Source organism: Echinops telfairi, unplaced genomic scaffold, assembly GCF_000313985.2.
Source record: "Echinops telfairi isolate 266 unplaced genomic scaffold, ASM31398v2 ScPeMD7_70;HRSCAF=299, whole genome shotgun sequence".
In the NCBI taxonomy this organism is placed as follows: Eukaryota; Metazoa; Chordata; class Mammalia; order Afrosoricida; family Tenrecidae; genus Echinops; species Echinops telfairi.
The window spans coordinates 38,662,445-38,685,827 of NW_022103968.1; the positions used below are offsets into that span (position 1 = coordinate 38,662,445).

Below are 23,383 nucleotides of genomic sequence, written 5' to 3' on the forward strand. Positions count from 1 at the left end.
GATAGAACTGTCATTGGAATACAATGATTAAGAACGTGGATGCTAACCAAAAGATAGCTTGCTGGAACCATAACTTTGAACCAGTTCATTCTAGTTTGACCCCCTACTGAGAAATTACATTTCCACCCCAGAAAGCCTGAATCAAAACCTGCATTTTAATAAGATCCCTAGGTGATTATTATAGGACCTGCAGGTGCATATGTAAATCACTGGGGCAGGGGGCGGGGTGGGTGGGAATGGTGGTTGGTTGTTAAACGGTGTCACTGTATCTGGGGTGGAATGCGTAGTTTCACCAGGAGGTCAGACCCAATGAACTAGTTCAAAGACCAGGAAAGGACCTGGCTATCCGCTCCTCTGAAGATCACAAACCAGGGAACCTCATGGGGCAGTTATCCTGTGTCCTGTAGGGTCATTATGAGTCAATCAACTTGATGACACGCAACAATGGCTAACAAATTTGAGTCCTTGGGTAGTACCAACTGTTAACTGGCTCAGTTGCTAACAGAAAGGTTAGGGGTTCAGGACTACCCTGGGGTACTTCAGAAGAAAGACCTGGTGATCCACTTCTGAAAAGTGAGTCATTGAAACCCTATGCGCACAATGCTACTCAGAAACATGAGGTCACCATGCATTGGTGGCAGCTAATTAAGATGATCTTTTCACCTACCAATTGTAATCCAACACTATCATTCCATGAGTTTAAACTTTTTATAAATTTGAGTCATGTTTCCATTTTAATTATACTTTTCTAAAATGGCTAGGGGGGAAAGTGTTTGGCTTTCTGTTGTGACAATTACTTTGCTGAATAGAGACCCCACCCCACCCATGACTTTGTAGAAGAAAGCTTTCATTAGTAAACACTAAAGGGTTTTTAAAGGTGATTTCTGGCTTTAGAATTTCACTTATAGCAAAGTTTGCATGCCTTTATCCAGACTATTCTTCGTTAATGATCAGTCCTTAATGTCTAAAATATAAGGGCCAACAAGACAGGTTCTCCAGTACATCATAACACTAGCACAGTGCCTTACATTGTCTAGGGACACAATTAATAACCTTATGAGCAGAAGAACTAGATGGTTTCTGGCTACCACTGCTGCTCTGATAGAATGGAAGAAAAATGTGAAACCACTAAAAGTAAAGGGCCAAGCTTATGGGTCTGATAGAAACTGGTAAAACCCCAGATGTTATGGCCCTTCCAACAAATACCAAACTCATTACCATTGAGATGATTCTGATTGATAGCAACCCTATAGGACAGAGTAGAACTGGCCCTGTGGGTTTCTGAGAGACTGTAATTCTTAACCAGAGTAGATAGCCTCATCTTTGTCCCTCCAAGCCGCTGGTAGTTCCGAACTGCTGACCTTGGGTTAGCAGCCCAAAGTGTATCCCATTATATCACCAACACTCTAACTCTTTAAGCCACCCCACCCCTTTGGCTTAAACGATAGGCTTATAAGATGAACATGTACGAGCCAGCATTTGTCTAAGGATTATGCTCAGAAGGCAGGCAGGCAGGCTTAAGAAAGAAGATAAATGGAAACAGCAAACAGGAAGAAAATGGGAAGACTTACTGTGGGGATTGCAATCAGTGTCGTGAATCAGTTTGTGAATTGATGAATAGAAAATCAGTTTTCTCTATATACTCACCCAAATCATAACAAAAATATCAAAATTTTAAATTAAGGTGAATATTTTCTAGATATATAAAAACAAATAACTAAATGAATGGATTAATAAGCAAGCCGTTGACCTCCAGTTATCTGAGAACACTTAGAATTTTGTTTGTAGGCTGCCATATCTTTCCTTAGTCCCCACCCGGCTTGACTTTAAAGATTCACCCAACTTTCATAGTCAAGGCTAAAATAAGCAAACAAAGGCCCCTTTTGGTAGACCTGTTGTTCTTCCTAGCTGGAACAGCCAAGCAATGCCGTTCTCCCTGAAGTCTCTAATTAACCACTCTCTGGTGTTAAATTGTCAGTAGCATCCCTGGAGTAACTAAGCATGTTCTGGTGTCTTTGTGAAGAAAGAAAACTAAACCTCTTGATGATTTAAACTGGGATTTGTTTAAGCAGGTAATGAGATTACCATGCCATGCCTCAGCACAGGGCATTAGGGAGTGCTTGCGAGAAAATGCTCCCTGGTGGACAGTGGTCACCGTGGTTGATGGGAGATGTTCACACACATGTGGTTGAGCCTTCCGCGTCTATTTAGCCCTGACTGTGGATTGTACGTTTCAGTCCAGGGACTGCCTTTCTCGTGAAGAAGGTGGTGTGAAAACTGAAAACCACGTGGAAGGTTGGTATTCATCGTCTAGCTCTTCAGGACAGTGCAAAAGAAGCCAGCTTCTTGGGAGGGTGGGGGTGACCTAGCTTTGTGTGATCGTGCTTTTCTCCCATCTTCTCCCAGACAGCATGCGGAACAGGAAATATTCCACCGGCCTACCGTTCCCCTTCCTGAGTTGTGCAGGGGTCCTCAGACTTTTTAAACAGGGGGCCAGTTCACTGTCCCTCAGACCTATTGGAGGGTCGGACTATAGTTAAAAAAAAAACTATGAACAAATTCCTATGCACACTGCACATATCTTATTTTGAAGTAAAAAACAAACGGGGCAAAAACACCCGGCGGACCGGATAAATGTCCTTGGTGGGCCGCATGTGCCGTAGTTTGAGGATGCCTGTACTAGGGACTGACGGGCGGAGGCAGGTCCTGGAAGGAAGCCATGTTTGGTGTACACTAAAGTCATACGCTTCTTTTTACTCCGCTTTCTCTGGTGAGGGTGGCCCGAACTACTTTTATAGGAAGAGGTTGAGAGAGAACTTTTTATAATCTCATAGGGTTGACATTTTGGGGTCCCCTCAGCTCTATCTCCAGCTAGGCGAGCAGTTCTCAACCTGTGGGTCATGACCCCTTTGGGAGTCCAATGACCGTTTCACAGGGATTGCCTACGACCATCAGAAAATACATATTTCTAATGGTCCTAGGAACCGAGACACTGCTGCTCTATCCGTCTCCAGGCAGGTCTGCCCACATGTAGATACGCCCACATATGAGTACCCAGTGTGAAGACTGTTAACCCATGGTACACCATGCTTCAAGACAAAATTTCATTTATTTGTAATTAGAAATAAATATTTCACAATATATAAGGACATATTGTTTTTGAGATTAATCACTATGATTTAATTATGTTAAATTTGTAACAATGAAAATACATCCTGCATATCAGATATTCATATTACAATTTATAACCGTAGTAAAATTATAGTTACGAAGGACCAATGAAAATAATTTTATGGTTGGGGGTCACCACAACATGAGGAACTGTATTAAAGGGTCGCTGCATTAGGAAGGTTGAGAACCACTGATCTCGGTCATTCTTCTGTTTGGCCCAGATCCAAGCTAAATCTACCACGTTTCCCCGAATGTAAGACATCACCCGAAAATAAGACCTACTTACAGTTTTGCCTCTCACTGAAATATAAGGCATCCCTACTGAAAATAAGGCCCCCCGAAGCTACCGTAACTCTGGACTCGACCGTAGCAGCGGGTGCTGCGCAGCTCACTGTTGGCAGCAGGGCAGCTGGAGCAGACAGGAAGTGTGAGGTCTCTTTTAATAAAACAATAAACAATAAATGTGTACCATATTCTTCTTCATGGAAAAATAAGATATCACCTGAAAATAAGACCTAGTGCATCTTTGGGAGCAAATATTAATATAAGACACTGTCTTATTTTTGAGAAAACAAGTTATGTCTGTACCCACTGGGGTTGCTCAAATAGCACCTCGTTCATGGTTTTCTATGAAAGTTACATTGCTTTGATGTTGGTATGTGCGTGTGTTGTGGTTTTACGTAATTATCTATGTATGTCAAGGTCAGCCACCTGGGTTGCCTCACTGTGAGTACTGCTGCCAACTACTTAATGAAGGAATGCATGCTTGCCTTTACCATAGCAGTCATCAGGAGAGAAGAGCCCGTTTGTGAAATGTAATTTTACGTGGGACATTTCTCAATCAGTAGCCATAGCGTTAGACATGGATGGGTAACACTTGGAACTTTAAAAACTGTATCTGAAATGAGAACATCACCTATGATACTCATAAATTTCCCACAAATAATTTCATTAACAAACAATTAGCAGTGTTCAGGCTCCTGGGAACAGGAACAGTTTGCCAGGCCATTACAGGTTATTGCCCTCTATTCTCAGCCTCATATCCCTGCCCTCACAATTACAGGCAAGAAGGACAGTCCGTTCAGACTCGGATTTCTCAGACTTTTTTTTTAAGTGCTTTGTGGCACCTTAAAAACACAAAACAAACAAAATCGTTTTTATTGTGATTTGAGTAACAGGTTAAGAAAGAGCAAGCTGGTTTTCCATTCAACAGTTCACACAAACTTTCATGGTGTTAACTGCAGTCCCCACAATGTAGCAACACTGCCCGCTCCCTACTTTCCCATGCTTTCTGTTTCCATTCGTCCTTCTTTTCCATCCATTCCTGCTCTCTGAGCTTTATCCCTGGGCAGCTGCTGCCCTTGACATCTCACATGGTTAGGGGATGTGTACCTCCCAGGTATTATTGTTCACCGCATCGACCTGTTTGTTGTTTGGCTGAAAGTTGCTCCATGATGGGTGAGCTCAATTCCATCCCGAAGAGTGTTTAAGGACCACTTTCTATACTTTTTAATATGTGGCCCATTTGTTTTGTTTCAACGAGGACAAGTTCTGAACTTCTCCAATAAGAATTTCAGGGGGTGCTTATTAGAAACTTAATAAAAACTGGGGCACTTCACCAGTCTCTTAGAACCAAAATTGTTAGGCAAGAACTCTGCCCAGGAGTTTGCATTTTTTTAACAAAGTTCCTAAGTCGTTTTTTTATGATTCGGCAAACTTGGGGAAAATAGAGTGGCATTTATAAAGTGTTTTTCAAAATTAATATAATCCAACTGTCAACTTTAAAATTTAGTTCTGCTACATGCTAAAATTAAAATTGCTTCAAGGAAATGCAATCTTAAATCATAGAAATTCATTACAATTGCAAATGCAAACTACCATATATACTCAAGTATAAGCTGACCCGAATATCACCCGAGGCACCTAATTTTGCCACAAAAACTGCATTAAAAATGTGCTGAAGGGAGGGAATGAAAAAAATGAGCTGATACCAAGGGCTCAAGCCAGTGTTTTGAGAATGATGATGGCAACATGTACGAATGTGCTGGACACAAATGATATATGTACGGATTGTGAAGAGTTGTATGTGCCCCTAATAAAATGATTTTTTTAATGTGCTGAAAAACTCGGCTTATACACAAGTATATATGGTAGATTTTTGTCTATCTTTTTTGTGTATTTTTCGATTATATTGGCCAGAATTTTGTTGAGCATTGTTTAGTCTGTGTTCACGGGGAATCCTGATCCGTAATATTTTGTCCCTGTGGGCTCTTTGCCTGTTGGTGTCAGGACTATGCTGGCTTCGTTGAATGGGTTTGGGGGTTTTCTGCCTATTCTGTGTGCTGGAACAGTCTGCATAGAATTGGTGACAGCTCTTCACTTGGTAAAATTTCCCTATAAAGCCATTTAGTCTTGGGCTTTTCTTGGTTGAAAGGTTCTTGAAAACCTTTTTGTTTCTTTTGTTATAGATCTGTTTAGGTTTTCTACATCTGTCTGCGTTAATTTGTGTAGATGGTATATTTCTAGGTAATGGTCTATTTCGTCAAGATTATCAGATTTGCTGGAAGACAGTCTTTCTGTGTTACTCTTTCCATTTCATTTGGATCTGTTCCGATGTCACCGTTTGATCTCTGATTCTAGATGTTTGCCTCTTCTGTTCCTTTGTAAAGTTTGCCAGAGGTTTGTCCATTTTGTTAACCCTTTCAAAAACCAGCTTCTTGTCTTATTTTTTTTCCATTGGTTTTCTGTTTTCCAGTTTGTTTATTTCTCCTCTAATCTCTATGATTTCTTTTAAATTGCTGGATGGTTTTTGTTGCCCTTGTTCTAGTTGTTGGAGGTGTCATGTTAAAAGGTGTTGATTTTGGATTTCTCCTCTTTTTTCAAGTGTGCGTTGATGGCTAGAAATTGACTTCTGATCATTGCTTTTGCTCCGCCCCAAATGTTTTGCTCTGATGTGTTATAGTTCTCATTTGTTTCAAGGAATTTCTTAATTTCACCCTTATTTGATCAGTAACTCAGTTGTAGTTAAGTAGTATGTCATTCAGACTCTGTGTCTGTGTTTCTGTACCTGTTCTTTCTAGTGTTGATTTCTAGTTTTATGGCATTGTGATCTGAGAAAATAGATGGCAGGATCTCACTGTTGTTGTTTTTTAATTTGTGGGGGCTTGCTTTGTGGCCTAATGTAATCTGTTTTATATTACCTTGAAGTCTACTTCCCAGAGATTAATATTGCCACTCCTCCTTTTTCATGGTTGCCATTGCCTGGAAGGTGTGTGTGTGTGTGTGTGTGTGTGTGTGTGTGTGTGTGTGTGTGTGCATGCGCGCGCACGCTATCCTTTGATTTTCCATCTTTTTTATCATTATCTCTTTTGATTGTAAAATAAATCAAAATATTATCATGAACTCCTAAAACTATCACAGGCGCTAAGCACAGTGCCTAACCGATATCAACCTGTAGGACTGAAGTGGTGAGATGCAAGTGGGTTTGAATTGGTAATATTTCAACCTGACTTGGACGTTCCAAACAGAATCTTTGTTATTCTCTTTGCCAGCTTACATAGGAGGATGTGATCAACCCCTTTCTTGTCACCCTTGTCCAGGACAGAAGAAGAAAACTGATTGGAACCTGGTACCGTGTCAGGGGGGGAAAGATTATTCTCACAGGGACATGGTTTTTCCCACCGTGATCTTTTCCTGCAAACCCCCACCCCACCCCAACTTAGCTGTGTTTTGAACGGCCAAGTTTAACATACGGTTTTGCTCTTACATAAGTGTAGGTGGATAGGTAAACCTCAGATCACTTCTCACCCCAATTCTTACCTCAAGGAGCCCTTGTGATGTCGAAAATCTAGCTGGTTGAGCAATTCTGCCGTGGGTGTCTGACTTCCCCTGTCATTCTTGATGAGTTATGCCTTCTACCCTTCCATAGCTTAATATGAGTAGAAATGGGTGGGTTGGGTAAGAAGGGAAGAGATAGTTGAGTTGGCGAATAAAGTCCATAGAATAAAGCCGTACTGTTCTCCGGTGAGGAGCCCCTGGTGGTGTCATGGTTACTTACACATTGGACTGCTATCTATAAAGTCAGCAATTCGAGTCCACCAGCCATTCAGTGGGAGAAAGACGGGGGTTTCTACTCCTGTAAAGAGTTACAGTCCCAGAAACTCACAGGGGCAGCTCCACCCTGTGTCACTGTAAGTCCCCATCGACTCAGTGGCAGTGAGTGAGGTGGTTTGGGGTTTTGAGATTCCTTGGGCAGGAACACAGATCGACTTGCCTACTCACTGAAGTCAAGTTAAAACCACTTAATGTTCTTTACATCATTACAGTGAAGTAATTTATTTTTCTGACTAGAAAGATAAGACACTGATTATTAAAAAATAAAACAATTATTTAAAATAGATTATTATTAATTATAATAAAAAAACATTTTTTTATGTTAAAAGGCGTCATAAGAAGAAACACATCCTCCAAATCCACAATCCTGAGAAAACTGCTATTAACATTTTGACTTGAAATTTCTAGCCTTGATTTCTGTGTCCATATTGCCATTTAATATTTATTTCCCACTCCCACAAGTCTTTTTATTAAGCCAGGTACAGTTTAAAACTTTTCTGCTGCATATGAAACGACCTGCTTGAAGTTCTTTCTTCCCATAGTGCTTCAGTGCTCAAAACTCTAGATCTTTTGTGCGTCATCACTTTACAAGGCTATTTTACGAGCCACAGATCGACATGGAGACTGATGGAAAACTGGACCTAGGTAGGCGGCTTCCTTGTCCAGATCCTGGAGAATGTGATAGAAAGGCAGGTGGCAGCTGCAGAGACTTTGCTGGCCTGAGCGGTCATTCTCTCCAAGTTGCTCTTGCATGCAGTTGCCATTTAATTTTTAAACAAAATCAAAACCATGTGAAACATACCCGTTAGTCACCCGACAAATACATAAGTGCCCTCCTCTCATCAGCAAATGTCATCCTACAGAATTACTGTAATAGCAGTGTCCTTTTCCATGTGTCAGTGATAATCATCTCTCTAACCAGACCACTATTGTTGGGAAGTAAGTTTTTCAAAACTGCCATAATTTTCTTTTAAATTTAGGCTATACTTTTGGGTGTATGCTAATTATTTCTTTAGGATAAAGTGTAACTAATATACCAAAGGGTATAGGAATCTGTGGTTTTTATTTCAGTGAGAGTCTCCCATTACCAACTTCAAATTGATTTTCCCCGAGTTTACTTGCCCTTTAATGTTGTGTTAATTTCCCACACTTTGAGACAAGGCAACTGAGATTCTACTTGGCAAAGTATCTCTCATCACAATCACCTTACTTGTTACATTTGCAGTTTTTAAATTATTGAACAAATCTCAAGCCTTCTTGCACTAACTCCCCACGACATACAGTGCAGTCCAGTATGACCTCGGATGATCCTGTAAGATACAGCACAAACTACCCAGTGGGCAGATCTTTCCTGAAGCAGGCAGATTGTGTTTTTCCCTTGGGACAGTTGGTACGTTCCAACCATTGACCTTCCAGTTATCACCCGAGCACATGGACCACTGAACAATCAAGACTTACTCTCTTGCACTGAAAGCAAAAGCCATGGAGTCAGTCCTGACTCAGTGATCCAATAGAACAGAGTAACACTGCATCTTATGTTTTCTGAGATGACAAACCTTTATGAGACAGACAACCTCATATTTCTCTTGTGGAATGACTGGTGGGTTTCAACTGCTGACTTTGCAGTTAGCTGCCCAGTGCTTAACCCACCTCACCACCAGGATTCTGCCAGTTGCACTAAAGGAGGGCTAAATAAGAACCATAGACTCCCGTTCCAACCTACCTACAAATTCAACCATCAGCAGTGTAAGTGCCCCTGCTAACACAGCATTACCATGTAATTCAAAGGCAAACTAAGGAAACCCTGTACGCATTAAATTTGAAAGAAACCATGGCTCCAATTCCTTTGCATATTTAATAGCGGATCGCTGTGTGTAATGATTATGGGTCACTTTACAGCATTAATAGAAACCCTTTTGAGTTTTTACATTTACCACTTTTCTTCAAGGTTATGATCCGTAAATAGTTCTTATAGTTTACAGGGTTTCAACATTTGTGTTTTATGCTGCTAAAATTATGGTTTTAGAAGGGTGTGAGTTTAAGATTATGGAATGTGAAAACCAGACAAAATTCAGTGATCACTTAGTCTGTTTCCGCGTTACAAATTAGTAAACGGCTCCAAGTAAGAAACCCATTATCACTCCATCTGTTGGGACTCTCTAACAGAAAACTAACTTAGACTGGCCTAGCAAAATGGGGAATTTGTTGGCTCATGAAACTGAAGGGGCAGGATTTAGTCTGACCTCAGGCAAGCCTTCAATTGAGAGGCATGAACAGTGCTCCTGAGATCAGGTCCTTCCCCTTCTGGGGGGTGCTTTCCTCCGTGTTAGCTATACTCTCAGTATCCCATGTCAGCAAGATGGCGGCCAGCAGCTTGGGTTTTACATCTCCCTGGATTCAAATCCTAGGGAAGAGTGGGCCTTCATTCACACATCCCCACATACTAATTGGTTCCTAGACTCATGTCTGTCAAGTATTGGACCACGAGATTGACCGTTCAAACCCACAAGCCACTGACTGGGCAAAAGAGGAGGTTGTCTGCTCCCATAACGATGTATGAGTCAGAATCAATTTGATGACAGTGAGTTGGGTGGGTTTATACCCACATCCGAGCCCATCCCTGTGGCTCAAAAAGAATGCAGTCTTCTGATGGGCCAGGTCTAGATGTGGCCTCAGCGCCACTCGGGGCACATGAGGTGAGAGCACAAGTGGTAGTTTCAAGAAAGATGATCCATTTACCAAAAGAAAGGGACTTGCTGCTGGGCAAAGAACAAGATATATCTTAAATTTCATAAATCTAAGACATTGGGAAGAGGAAAGCCCTTGGGCATCCCACCACTCAGCCAGACCCGGGCTGTTTGTACACACAAGGCGGAAGTTGTGTGTTTAACAGGAGGGCACTTGTGTGCTTGAACATATGCTCTGTTGTCTAGTGGCAACAAGAGTGATGATGAAGGTACCTTGTCACCCTCCCATCTGTGGCCCATGTGTTTATCTGCAAATAGAGGAGAAACTACCATAGAATAAACACTCAGTGTTCCCCTCACCCACTCTGTCACTCACACATACACACAATCCTGTTCCTGCATGGTATTATGAACATTTTACCCAGTAAGAGAAAAATGCAACAGCTTCCAACATTGTGGAACCTTGAGGAAGTTGTTACTATGAAGAAAGCTGAGAGTGTCTCTTCCCCTACAGAGTTAACAGTCTAGGAGCCCCACAGTGACGGAATTTGAGTAATTGTTTGTATGGCAGTGTGACTGTAACTTTTACCTGTCCAGTTCATGCCCAAAGAGCTCAGAACACTAGGATGCCCAGTTCACATACAAAAAGAAATAGCCACATTAGAGTCTTGTCTTAACAGGTACACATCTTAAATTTCTGTGACTGGTGATTGAAAGCCTCAGAATTTACATTTAGTTCCACAGACTGTGAAGTCCACTGCCAGTAGATGTTTCTCACATGTGGTTCCTGTAACTCTTTTAAAATTGTTTCTTTGATAAGTAGGAGAACTTTGTTTAGTTTCATTCTTTTCAATTATGACTTCCTTCTTTGTTATTTGGAGTTCACTGTGTACTCCTGAAACTTATTGCAGAAAATATGAGTGCCCCTCACATAGTATACTAGTACTAAAAAGGATCTTTGAGAAATTGCCTGTGTTTTAAAATCTTGCAATATCAATTTTAAATTAATTTATAAATTTTAAATTTCCACAACATATTTATGAAAATAAATAGTAGTATATTCGTAGAAAACAAATTAACTTCCTGCTACCTAACTGATTAACCATCTCGATTTGTATCCAGAGAAAATTGTAGGTGGAAATAAATATAACAGGATAGGACTACACATCTTCTTATTAGCACTCTCTTACAATGGTTAAATGCTAGATTACTTAATTGAGAGTTTGGCGGTTCAAACCTACCCAGAGGTGTCTTGAAGAAAAGGCGTGGCAATCCACTTGCCATGAGAATGATGAGGGCAATGAATGTACAAATGTGCTTTACACAATTGATGTATGTATGGATTGTGATAAGAGTTGTATGAGCCCCTTATAAAACGATTAAAAATAAAATTAAATTAATACACACACACACAAAGAAAACCATATGGAGCACAGTTCTGTGCAGCAGATAGAATTACCACGAGTTGGTCACCTCTTGGCAACTCGTTTACCAAATGTTTATCAGTAATAGCAGCATTCCCTTTATCTGGCTCGACATGAGAGGGAAGGCTCCATGGGAAAAAAGCCAGCTAACACCCAGAGGCCCAGTTATGAACAGGTTGTAAGTATATCCAGACATGTCCTGGGACTGAGTTATAGGGCTTGAAGGTTAGAGATCACAGCCTTAGGTCAACTGGCAAACAGAGTTCAGAAAGGAACCATTCTGCAGCGCTTAGTCCAGGGAGTAGCAACACAGGGTCTTAAACGCTTACATACCTGCCTGAAACGAACAGTGAAGGAACCCAGAGACTCAGTGAGGTCATTAGCCCGTGGCACGAATGGCCCCCAGAAACCACAGCCTCGTCTAGCTGTCAAAACACTCAAACTCACTGCCGTTAAGTCAGTTCCAACTGAGAACAGCCCTGTAGGGCAGGGTAGAACTGCCCCTGTGGGCTCCAAGACTGTCTTTTTCTCACTGCCATTAAGCCCATTCTGACTCAGTGACCCTGTAACTTTTTGCAGGAGTAGAAAGGCTCATATTTCTCCCTCAGAGCAGCTAGTGGTTTCAAACTGCTACCCTTTTAGTTAGGGCTCTTAGCCTTGGATCAGAAGAAATGACTAGTGTCCAGCCACCACTAAGTATGGCTCTAACCAGGGACACAGTAGAAGGTCCTAGTTCAAAAGGGAGGGGAAAAGTAGAAGAAAGCCCATTCATTAAAGAGCGTATCACTGCCAGGACAGCAACCATTGTCACGGGACACTTTACATATAAATTGTTGAATGGAAAGCTAATCTTCTGTGTGTTTCACCTAAAACACAGTAAAATTGTTAGAAAAAAAGGGGGCGGGGACCAAGAATTTGACAGAGGGTATATTAGTCAAGTGCATTAGGAGGTATGAGCTGCTAACTCTTCAAACCCAGCAGTTACTCCAAGGGTGAATGACGAGGCTCTCTGCTCCCAGAGAGATGTACAGCCTTGGAAACCCTATAGGGCTTCCTATATGCCTTACAGGGCTACAGTGAGTCTGAGTTGACTCAATGACAGTGAGTTTTATATTAGGCAGTAGAGGCAAGACTATTCTCAAATCTCAGTGGCTTAACACCTCAAACCAAAGGTTTATTTCTCACTCACTCCATGCTGTGGAGGATCTAGCTGGAGGTCCCATCCTGACTCATTTTCCCTCAGAGACTTTCACTGGTCAGAGTAACAGAGGGAACAAGAGCTCCAGTATGGAGCCACACCAGGCTTTTGCCTGGAAGTAGCACACACCATTTCCATTCATGCTGCCATATTCACTGGCCCTGTCAGTCATCTGGTCCCACCCAGGAGTGGCCACCCAACTCCTGGGACCTGGAAGAAAGAAAACCAAACATACGTGGCCAGCAGCACTGATGATAATTGTGGTCGGCCCCTCTGAGTATCAGATGATTGGCTCACTCCCTTCACAGGTAGTTAGACTCGTCCCTCCCCTAAAGGAGATCACCTCAAACTCCTGCCCAGTCACAGCATCCTGGAATTGCATGATAGTCTGTAAGTTGGGGGGTGATACAAAGTAGTTCTCTGAATTCTGATGCGACTCCTCTTGAAGTTGATCTACTTATGAGTTTAAAAAGACAAGTTATTTGCTGTTCATGCCTCTACCACCCCCCCAATACACACTCACACACACACATTGTGTATTTATATATATATATATACTGGTAAAACAGACTGGAGAACTCAATCTATACTCCTCTTTGGAAAGAAGGTGATTGGAACACAGCCAGCAGCGTCTGGTCTGAAAAGCAAAATCAAACTCACGCCCATCTCGTCAATTCCCACTCATAGCAACCCTATAGGTCAGAGTAGAACTGCCTCTGGGGTTTCCAAGTCCACATAGTGTTATGGGAACAGGAAACCTCATCTTCCTCCTGAGTTAGAAACAGAGACCTTGTGGTTAGCAGCCCAGCTCATAACATAACCACTATGCCACTAGGGCTCCTTGTGATTTGAAGCGACTCCAGGATGCTGACCAAACCAACCAGAGCCACCACCGTCAGATCAATCCCAACGCATCGTGTAAGAAACGCTGTCGACACCCTGAACTCTTCTCTGTTCCTCCCAGCAACTGGTGGGTCAGATAAGCCCTCCACTTGGCCCATACCCTCATGGGTCTGCAGAGCGAGAACTGGAGTGGACAGCCCTATCCCGTATGAGGTTACTGTTGGGTAATCACAAGTGTTTTCCTATGAACGTTCCAGAAATCCCATCTGTACCCACTTTGGCAAGAGCCAGGCTTTATTAGTTGATTTTGCAAAAATCATACCTCAGAGGACAAAATGAGCCATATGCTTCACTACGGGTTCAAGAGCCTTGAAGTCCTTAGTTCGAGAGTCTCTCTTCTGGTTACCAGTCTTTCCCTGCTGTCAGCCACTTACTTAATTTAAAGTTTCATCTTTAGAGCAGATCCTCTCCCTACCTTCCCTGCCCCTCCGGTGATCTGTCCAGCTCCCAAGACACCATTCCCCAGGTATCTGGGTTCTAGGGATTACCACAACAGCTGTCAGTTGGTGCTCTGGCTGCTTAGTAGCTTCTTGGCCTTGTGTTCCCTTAATAACTGAAGATGGACCAGTTTGGGATTACAGCTGCTCCACAGAGTTTCCAGAGTGGTACCTTGTTGAAAGCATAGAGCATACCATCTCCTCTTTCTCCTGAGGAGTGTCCAATGGCCCTTTTGCTTAGCAGCCAAATGCTTATAAAATGCTGAAGCCATTCTGAGATCCCTCTGGGCTCCCTGCCTATAGGTCGGAGATGTTCCTTTGAGTCTCAGCTTCTTTGCCCCAGAAAGGACTCCCTTGCCCTTTAGGAGGTTTCCTTTTCTAATAACTCCCCTTGATCAGGTCTGAAGCAATCATTGTGGAATATGCCCTGGTTAGGGGCTGATCAGGTCACTGGACAGTGCCTGACTACTAACTGGAAGGTTCAAAGTTTGAGCCCACTCAAAGGTACATTGGGAAAAAATGACTCCATCTACTTCCCAAACAGCCTTTGGAAACCCTGTGGAGTGTACTTATGCAAATGCAGAGTTCTTACAACTAATTTTTTTTAGAGCTAACAGATTCTCTCAGCTGCGTACTCTCTATAAGATTGGAGGCTCAAGAATTCTATTAGATCTTGAACAGTGTGCCCAGATTTCAGGGGTTTATGTTCATGGTTTCTGTACAGGACAGTTCTTAAAAATGAAATAGGTTCTTTATCCACTTGACTCAAGTTAATTTCCATATGGACTTGCCCTCAGTTCTTTACTAGGATACTTATTTGTCACCTGCCTTGGCATTTGTGCTCCCACGCTTGCTTTATTGACATAATTGATGATCCCTGAACCTGTCAGGCTGTGGTAGGGGCCGTATTTACACCATTAGAGCTTTCTAAGTGAGGGAATTACCACTTATACTCAAGTATAAGCCGACCCGAATATCAGCCGAGGCACCTAATTTTACCATAAAAATTGCATAAGAAATGAGAGCTGATACCAAGGGCTCAAGTAGAAAGCAAATGTTTTGAGATTGATGAGGGCAACAAATGTACAAATGTGCTTGACACAATGGATGTATATATGGATTGTGATAAGTGTTGTACGAGCCCCCAATAAAATGATTTTTTTTAAATGCGGAAAAACTCAGCTTATACATGAGTAAATACGGTAACTGAGAAGCCACAAACTTAACTGTATCTTTCTTTGGAGGCATCTTAATGTTTCAGAGTGTTAACAGTGGGTGCAGTAGCCATTCTCGTGGTTTCAAGGTCACCACAAAGCTGTGAGTAATTGACCTCAAAGGCTTTCTTGGTTTTATTGTTTGTCTCTTAGGGAAAAGAAGCTGCTGCTGCTTTCAGCCCTGCAAGTCCACCGCCGTATGGACTCTCAGTCTTTTTCCTTTTTGTTTGTAAACCAGTTATTTTCTGAAGTCATCTCTCTCTTCTTATTTAGCCAATGAACCCACTTATACTGAGTGAACTCCCACTCATTAGTGACTCTGTATAGAATTTTCAAGACTAAATCGTGACAGGAGTAGACAGCCTTATCTTTCTCTTGTAGTGCAACTGGTAGGTTTGAGCCACCAACCTTGCAGTTAGCATGTCCAACCAAGCAACCCGCTGCCATTGAGCCAATTCTGTCTCATAGCAAGTCTTTATATTTTCATAGGGGCAGATAGCCTCGTCTTTTGACTTATGAGCAGCTGGTGAGTTGGCAGTGCCATCCTTGTGGTTAGCAACCTAGTGCTCACCCAGCAGCACCACCATGTATCTGCTTTGCAGTTAGCCTAGTAGACTGTAATAACCAGTGTGTGCTACTAACCTTTGACTTTCATCTCTTCCACTGGATCCACTCATTCTTTAGGTATGTGTATTACTTACCTTCCAAAATAGGCATGATAGCCTCCATTAGGTAAAATACTAATAATACCACCTGAAAAGCCAAACTTGTTTCTATCAAGACACTTGCAACTAATGGTGGTCACGTGTTCCAGAATAGAACTGAGCTCTATAGGGTTTCCTTGTCGTGATCTTGATGGGTGCAAATCACCAGGCCTTTCTGGGTGTGTTCAAATAACCCATCTTTAAGTTAGTAGCAAAGTGCTTAACTGTGGAAGCCAGCCAGGGGCCTTACCCTGCATGATCACTTATACAGAAAACCTCACCAGTGTTCAAAATCTATTTCCTTGTTTCCCTACTAGCTGGTCTATAAGCCATATTTGTTGTTTTTGTTGAAGCGGTGTGCCATTTTTGATATCCATCAGAAAAGCCCTGTTCCAGAACAGTGAAAGTTAACACCCAAATCTCAGTGGCTTAAAAGAACAAAGGTTTACTTTGTGCTCACATCTGCCCTCCATTGAGGATTGGCTGCATCCTCACTCCAGGATGTGGGCTGACGAATCAGTCGTTCTCTGTGCCAGAGGCTCTTAGGCCTGTCACTGAAAGTGCGGGCCTGGATGTGGCAGTCACCTCATTTCTACTCACAAAGAGACATTTTCCTTCATCGTTTTAGATCTCTACATGTGGAGACAGACTGCTAGTGGATTCTCTTAATTCTGTATGGTACCCTAGTATTGGGATACATATTGTACTCACCTTACAGTATCCTAATTGATGGACATCTAGTGGTTACCATTTTTCCTTTGTCACAATTGTTGCAGTAAACATCTTTGTGTGTGTCTGTTACCCAATGCACACATGCAAGTTTCTCTAAGAATTAGTTCCTTTCATCTTCGACAATATGTTCAGAGAGATGAACCTAAATTGTAACATTTTGTAGTTTTCCAAAATGTCCATTTCTAATGTCTGTACACCTCACCACGGCAGAAACCTTTTTTTTTCTTTTTCTTTTTTTTCCCCAGAAAACAATGAATGAGTTGATTTGTTTATTTTCTGGTGGAAATCTTGTACAGTTTGGACCTGGATTCATGCAGAGCGTATTTGATGAATATTTCAGAAATAATTTTTTTTTAAGATGGCATCTAGTTTAAGAAGACGGAATAAAAAATACATGCAAACATTCAGTATCTAAAATGATTTCTCTTGTTATGCACAGAACAGTCTCTTAGCAGTGATTCAGCTAAATTTATCAAAACATCAGAATTTCTTGGCTTTAAAATAATGAGTCATGGCGGAGAGTAGTGTAAACACCTTCTTCCATTTTCAGGTTTCATCCACAACTTATGCAGGAGAAGTTTAGGTTTAAGAAGACACTGATATCAGGAACATAGGGAAAATTTTACATTTAAAATATGGCAGCATCTTGAAAAAGCACTAAAATACAACGAAAAACAAACTCACTGCCATCAAGTCACTTCCAACTCAGTTGACCGTACAGAACAGGGTAGTACTGCCCCTGGGCAGTTTCCAGACAGTAACTCTGTGGGAGTAGAAAGCCTCATCTTTCCGGGGGAGCAGCTGATTGTGTCGAAATGCTAATGTTGCGATTAGCAGCACCCAGCATGTCACCACTTCGGCTCTTAAATGTACATAAAGGAACATAAAATTTTCTATGGAGGTGAGAAATGAACACAGGTAAATGAAAGCCATTTATATTATCGTTTAAACGAATTACAGTTGTTTCTCTCTTTATTCCCTTTTTACCTTAACCAACCAACTGCTGTCAATTTGATTCCAACTCATTGTGACCCTATAGGACAAAGTAGAACTGCCCCTGTGGGTTTCTGATGCTTAAATCTGTACAGAAGCAAACTGTCCCATACTCTTCCCGTGGAGCAGCTGGTGGTTCAAACCGTGGACCCCTCAATCCTCAGCCCAACCCACTGGGCCACCCTCGGGGCTCCATACCAAAGCTGCTGATAAGACATTGTTCGATGCTTTCTCCAATAGTTGACAGGGAAAGCTTCAAAATGGCTCAAAAATGAGTAGGAGAAACAAGAAGAAGATTCCAGGTTGTAAAAAAATAACTTAGGAAATTATTTGGCACCCCCTGCTATAGTTTGTTTTGTTTTTTCTTCAAATGAGACCTCTTCAGTTTTCAGTGCTTACCAATATGCAGCCAAAGAAAGAACGTGGGCAGGTTCTGCCTCTCGGAACAGCTGTGGCTCGGGGAATATGAGATTTCTGGTCCAGAACTAGATGGGGTTTTTTCTGTGTCTGTACAGCTTGTTCCATCCATTCTATGCTACCTTAAAAGACACTTTATTTTTCACTTTGCATGTACTAAAAGTCTTACCGGCTGTAAGTTCGGCTCCATCCTGTGCCCTGGCTCTCCTGCTTTCACGGCCTGCTCCTCCTGTCACCCTCTATCAGTATAACAACCGGAGGCCAGGGTGTGCATGCCTTTCTGCAGGACACACAATCATACACATGTATGGGCTGGCTTTCCTTCCTTTTTTCACCACCTCTCCCAATGTATTAATCTTATAATTTGCTATGCAGATTATTTTTAATTTAAAAGCAAATGTCGTGAGAGGTTTCTTTTGCAGTTACAGACGGCGTATGTCCGATTCCTTCAAGGTCCTCGCCACTCTGAGCAAGAACTCACTTTGTGCCTAGAGTCCCCACTCTTTGATGTTTACCTCTGGGCATTGATTCCAAAATGGGGTCAACGGAGTGCCCTGGGGTTTTTGCTCAGCTGACCTTTTAGTGATGTCTTTATATGGAAATAGAATTTTTTTAAATGAAAATCTAGTTTACTGCTGCTTGGTTTACTTTTCGAAGGCACACAGGAGCGCCTGCCTCTAATCTCCTTTCTTGTGCCCTCCCTGTGTGTATTCATGTTGTGACCATTGCCTTTCCTTCTGTGCCTTTCAAGACACATTTCAGTTCTGCACACGTACATGAAACAGTAAAAATTGCCATGGAGAAAAAAAATTTTTCCCAAACAAAATGGGGTCAATAACTTATGTACACTTTGGGTCACCTCTGTCATACTTTTCTTCCTAGAGAACAGTAGAAGAAGCTATCTAGTCAGCTGGTATAAATCTCATTCTTTCTTTGCAATGACGGCCTCATGTAGCCTTATGGAGTCGTCGCCTTGAGTCATGGTAACTGGTGGTGAAGATAGACTGTTGGTTGCCACACCCCTCTGTTTCAAAGTCTCCCTTTTGAAGGGCATGTACTTTGCTTCCAGTTGTTTTAAATTTAATTTGGACTCCAGAGACTGCTGCAGTGTGCACTCATACCTACCTTTGTATTTCTATTTGCATGGTCCAAGAGAGGACTTAGCTGCACGCTTGTCGTTTTAAAAGATGTTGCCAGACCTTTCCAAAATATTGATCCCAGCAATGTTCTGAACACCCTTTTCCCCCCTGTAGAAGCAGGCAAAGGCTTCCTTGTTTAGATACAGTGGAGTACATGTAATACTGATTGTCTTCCTTGCACAGGAGATCTTGAACCCAGTTTACTGGTAGGGGTCTAGTCAGCCTGTATGAGGGAGAGTGCGATTTATTTTTCTATTCTATTTCTTGAAGAATTCACAGACAATAATGGTTGTACAGCATGATGAATATAATCAATAACACTGAATTAAGCAAGCAGAAGTTGTGGAATTAAAGAATGTTCTGTTTTGTATATTTTTGCCACCATTAGAAAAAATAATGATAATTACATGAATAACAATGACTACAAAGAAGAAGAAAATGTTCTAGAATTGAATATGGAGACAATTGTATAGCTCTTATTGATATGATTGAATTATTGAATTGTATGATGTGGATGAAGTGCTAATAAAACTTTTTTAAAAAAAAAGAATTCCTAGAAAGTTTCTAGCTAAAGGAAGCCAGAGACCATTCTAATGACTTCTGCTCCCTGCCCAGATGAGGACAGGGGACTCAATGTGGGCTAGCTACTGGCCCTGCTCCTAGAAAGCAGTGGTTCCCAATCCTAATTTCAGGGCTTGCCCTGTTCTGTAGTACGAATCCGTCACTGTGGGCTACGCTGATGCTGAAGAGCTAATAAACGCCGTGCATAAACTGAATAGAGTAGTGGAGCTGAACTGTTCCTAGGTTTCTGTTATCCCTGGCCAGGACAAGGAACCTTCCAAGCCTACAATGGGATCTTCGCATTCTGCTTTGCAAACTTCCACGAAGGTAATAAGATTTCAGTAACTTGGTCCCGTCAGTGGAATGTATTGCTCCAGATCTTTTGGGGTCTGGGGTGTTGTGGTTCTGTAATGTTAACCGTATACAAGTGACCGAGTGTGTTGCAGAGATTGTCTGGAGTTGGTGGTTTGGTGTTGGCTTGCTGGTCAATGACCACAGCTCTTCTGGTTTATAGTTCCTAAGCCTGCAGATTGGAATCACTGGGGAACTTTAAAAAACAAAACACTGTAATCTAATACCTGGTCTGCCTCCCTAAGTCAGAAACTGGCTGAGGTACAGCTGGAGATGGAGAGAGTGTTTCCACTTCATGCAGAGTCAAATTAGAGCCTATCTGAGCTTTTATCTTTACAGTTCCCTGACCATGGGGTTCACTAAGCCTCCCCGCTTTCCCTTCCAGTTTGTTCTGTGGGGTAAAGCTGTCCTGGCCCAGTTTATAAAATCACTTAGTGAGGCAGACATTGAGTGCTGTCAAAATGACCATTGAAAGGCCCCCAGAAAGGCATTGTGTGTGTTAGACTTCAGCCAACATCTCTCAGGACACCCAGCATAGCCAGTGTTCCTTTGGCAGCAGAACGGGTCACTCTTTCTTTGTGAGCCATTTTGAGTGCAAAACATCTATCTTTAAATATTGGAATTGTACCCAGCTTAACAAAGCACTTGGGGACTGAGACTGGCTTTTGGAACCATGGAGTCATATTTCTTCGCATGCTCAATTTGGGGGCAGACTTGCATGAAATCGAATGTAGGGAGAGTCAAAGGTTCCTTTTAAATTGTGAGCTGCTCACTGCGTGTGTCTTCTTTTAGACGATGTGGATCTTAACTGTGCAATTAGATAGACATGCTCTACTGTTACTTAATGCTCAAGAATTGCACATTTTGTGGGTTCAAATTGCCCCTTTCTAAGTGTGTAGACTTCAACAGAGCCTTTTCTTTCTGTCCTCTAGCATTCCCATGGTTTGGCATGGATATCGGTGGAACGCTGGTTAAGTTGGTCTACTTTGAACCGAAGGATATTACAGCCGAAGAGGAACAAGAGGAAGTTGAGAATCTGAAGAGCATCAGGAAGTATTTGATATCTAACACAGCATATGGGAAAACGGGCATCCGAGATGTCCACCTGGAACTGAAAAACCTGACCATGAGTGGGCGCACAGGGAACCTGCACTTCATCCGCTTTCCCAGCTGTGCAATGCACAGGTTCATTCAAATGGGCAGCGAGAAGAACTTCTCCAGCCTCCACACGACTCTCTGTGCTACAGGGGGTGGGGCTTTCAAGTTCGAAGAGGACTTCCGAATGGTACGTTGGTTTGTCCTTGTCAAGTAACTGCAAAACCACCTCTCAGGCAAAAAAGAAAATCCCCTTAATCTCCATATCTCATACCAACAATGTTTATTATCCCCCACACCACCCCTTGTGACTTAGGACAAGTTTACTTCAACTCTGTGTTCCAGTTTCCTCATCTATATGAAAATAGAAAGCTCCTACTTCATAGGGTTATTGCAGTAAAGACTAAATGAGATTCTGTGTGAAAATGCTTAGTATCAGTTAAAATTCTCTCTCTCTTTCTCTCTCTCTCTCTCTCTCTCTCTCTCGGGAGTTACTACAGTGTAATGTAGTTACTACTGTGTGATATCCTAAAGGCTCACTGATGTCATCAAGTGGATGGATCCTGGCTCACGACAACTCTACCGGGCAGGGTAGAACTGCCCCACAGTGTTTCCAAGGCCGTGTATCTGTTTGACGGTAGATTGCCAGCCACACCTTTCTTCCACACAAAAGGGCTGATCTGTTCCAGCCACCAGCTTTTCGTTTCAGTCAGCAGCTCGGTGCTTAAACCACTGCACCACCAAGACTAGATAGTATATGCTTTCTTCCGAAATATTTCAGTTAGAAGTTTTCAGCCTCTTACTACTGTTTGCTGAGAAGCATACTAGTTTGATACATACGGACTGTTTTAAACATAGATACATATAGTTTTATATATATGGACTATGCGCATATAGGCTGAGGCCTGCAGGAAGGTCTTCTATGACGTCTAAATATCACTACTTCTGTCACGATAACCCACTTGCTCTCCTAAGTATCCTGTCTTAATGACATTTAGAAGCTTCGCGCAGAAAAAAGAGAGAGATCTTTGGCGCCATTTATAGATGAAGTCTTTTACTCAATAAAGAATCCCATTTAAGAAGTGTGGAGTCCATCAGTAAGAATAATGCTGTGGGGGGATTGGGGATCAGGAAATTTAAAAAGAATAATGCTGTATCCTGGCTAGCATTGTATCTCTTGCTCAGTTAGTTGCCACAACTTGGCTAAGTAGCAGGTGGTGTGGGTGAGTAATATACAGGCCTTAGTTTCTCTGTATATAATGATACCCTAGCATCTGTGCATTTCCTTTCTTGTATGGCCAAGACCATTGATCTTTATAATGCCCACCCTCATCTCATAGGGCTTGCTAAGAATACAGTGAAATAGGAGATATAGTTCAGAAAACAAAGCCGGACAGATAAACAGAAACGTGCCTAGGTGGCACAAATGGTTATACATTCAGGAACTGGCTGAATGCATGTTGACTGGAACCCACTCAGCAGTCCTTAAAAGATAACGCCTGGTGATTGCTTCGGAAAGGTCACCGCCTTGAAGCAATGGTTGCAATCCAGTGGGAAGAGGAGGATGAATTTCTAGGATATCAAGACTAAATGTAATCTTTGGACACCAGGAACTACAGCTTTCTTGTGCCATATAGGTGAGGTAACTGAAGCTTAAAGGAATTAGGAGAGCCTCCTGAGTAAGAGGGAGGCAGCAATTCTGAGCCAGAAGAAAATTCTGACTCACCCCCAGTGCTTTGAGCCCCGTAGATCTCTCAGAGATACCCTATCTGGTCCATCTCCACAAGAAAACACAAGTTGAACCCAAGTGACGGGAGCATTTTGCAAACTTGGGGGTGGGGGTGGGGAGTGCCTCCTTCCCTCCCTTGCGTAATATATGTTCTAGAAGAAAGATCATCTCTATTGACCATGGGTAAGTCTATTTCTCACAGTTCTGGACTGAGAAGGGCCATATCTAATTAGGACAGATTAAGAAGTCTGTACTTAAGGCGAGCTAAGCTCTTGGAACCTCATGAAAAGACTGGAGGCAAGAGCCAGTGCAGGCTGTTGTGCTAAGCAGCCCGGCCAGGCCAGCACCATCTGTAAAGGAAAAGTACATGAGGTGCCTTCTTCTTTTTTTTTAATCGTTTTATTAGGGGCTCATACAACTCTTATCACAATACATACGTACATCAATTGTGTAAAGCACCTTTGTACATTCATTGCCCTCATCATTCTCAAAACATTTCCTCTCCACTTAAGCCC

At 42.2% G+C, this 23,383-nt stretch overlaps 1 protein-coding gene and 1 non-coding gene across 2 annotated transcripts in view; one reads left to right on the forward strand and one right to left on the reverse strand.

Annotated features, from left to right (window-relative positions):
• PANK1 (pantothenate kinase 1) overlaps positions 1-23,383 on the forward strand; it is a 72,691-nt gene that overhangs the window by 17,693 nt on the left and 31,615 nt on the right. Inside the window, 1 exon segment of the mRNA XM_004701349.3 lies at positions 20,977-21,329. Coding sequence (XP_004701406.2) covers positions 20,977-21,329 — 353 coding nt within the window.
• LOC115870016 lies at positions 7,961-8,088 on the reverse strand. The gene has a single exon (XR_004046485.1). It is a non-coding gene; the product is annotated as a small nucleolar RNA SNORA44 (small nucleolar RNA).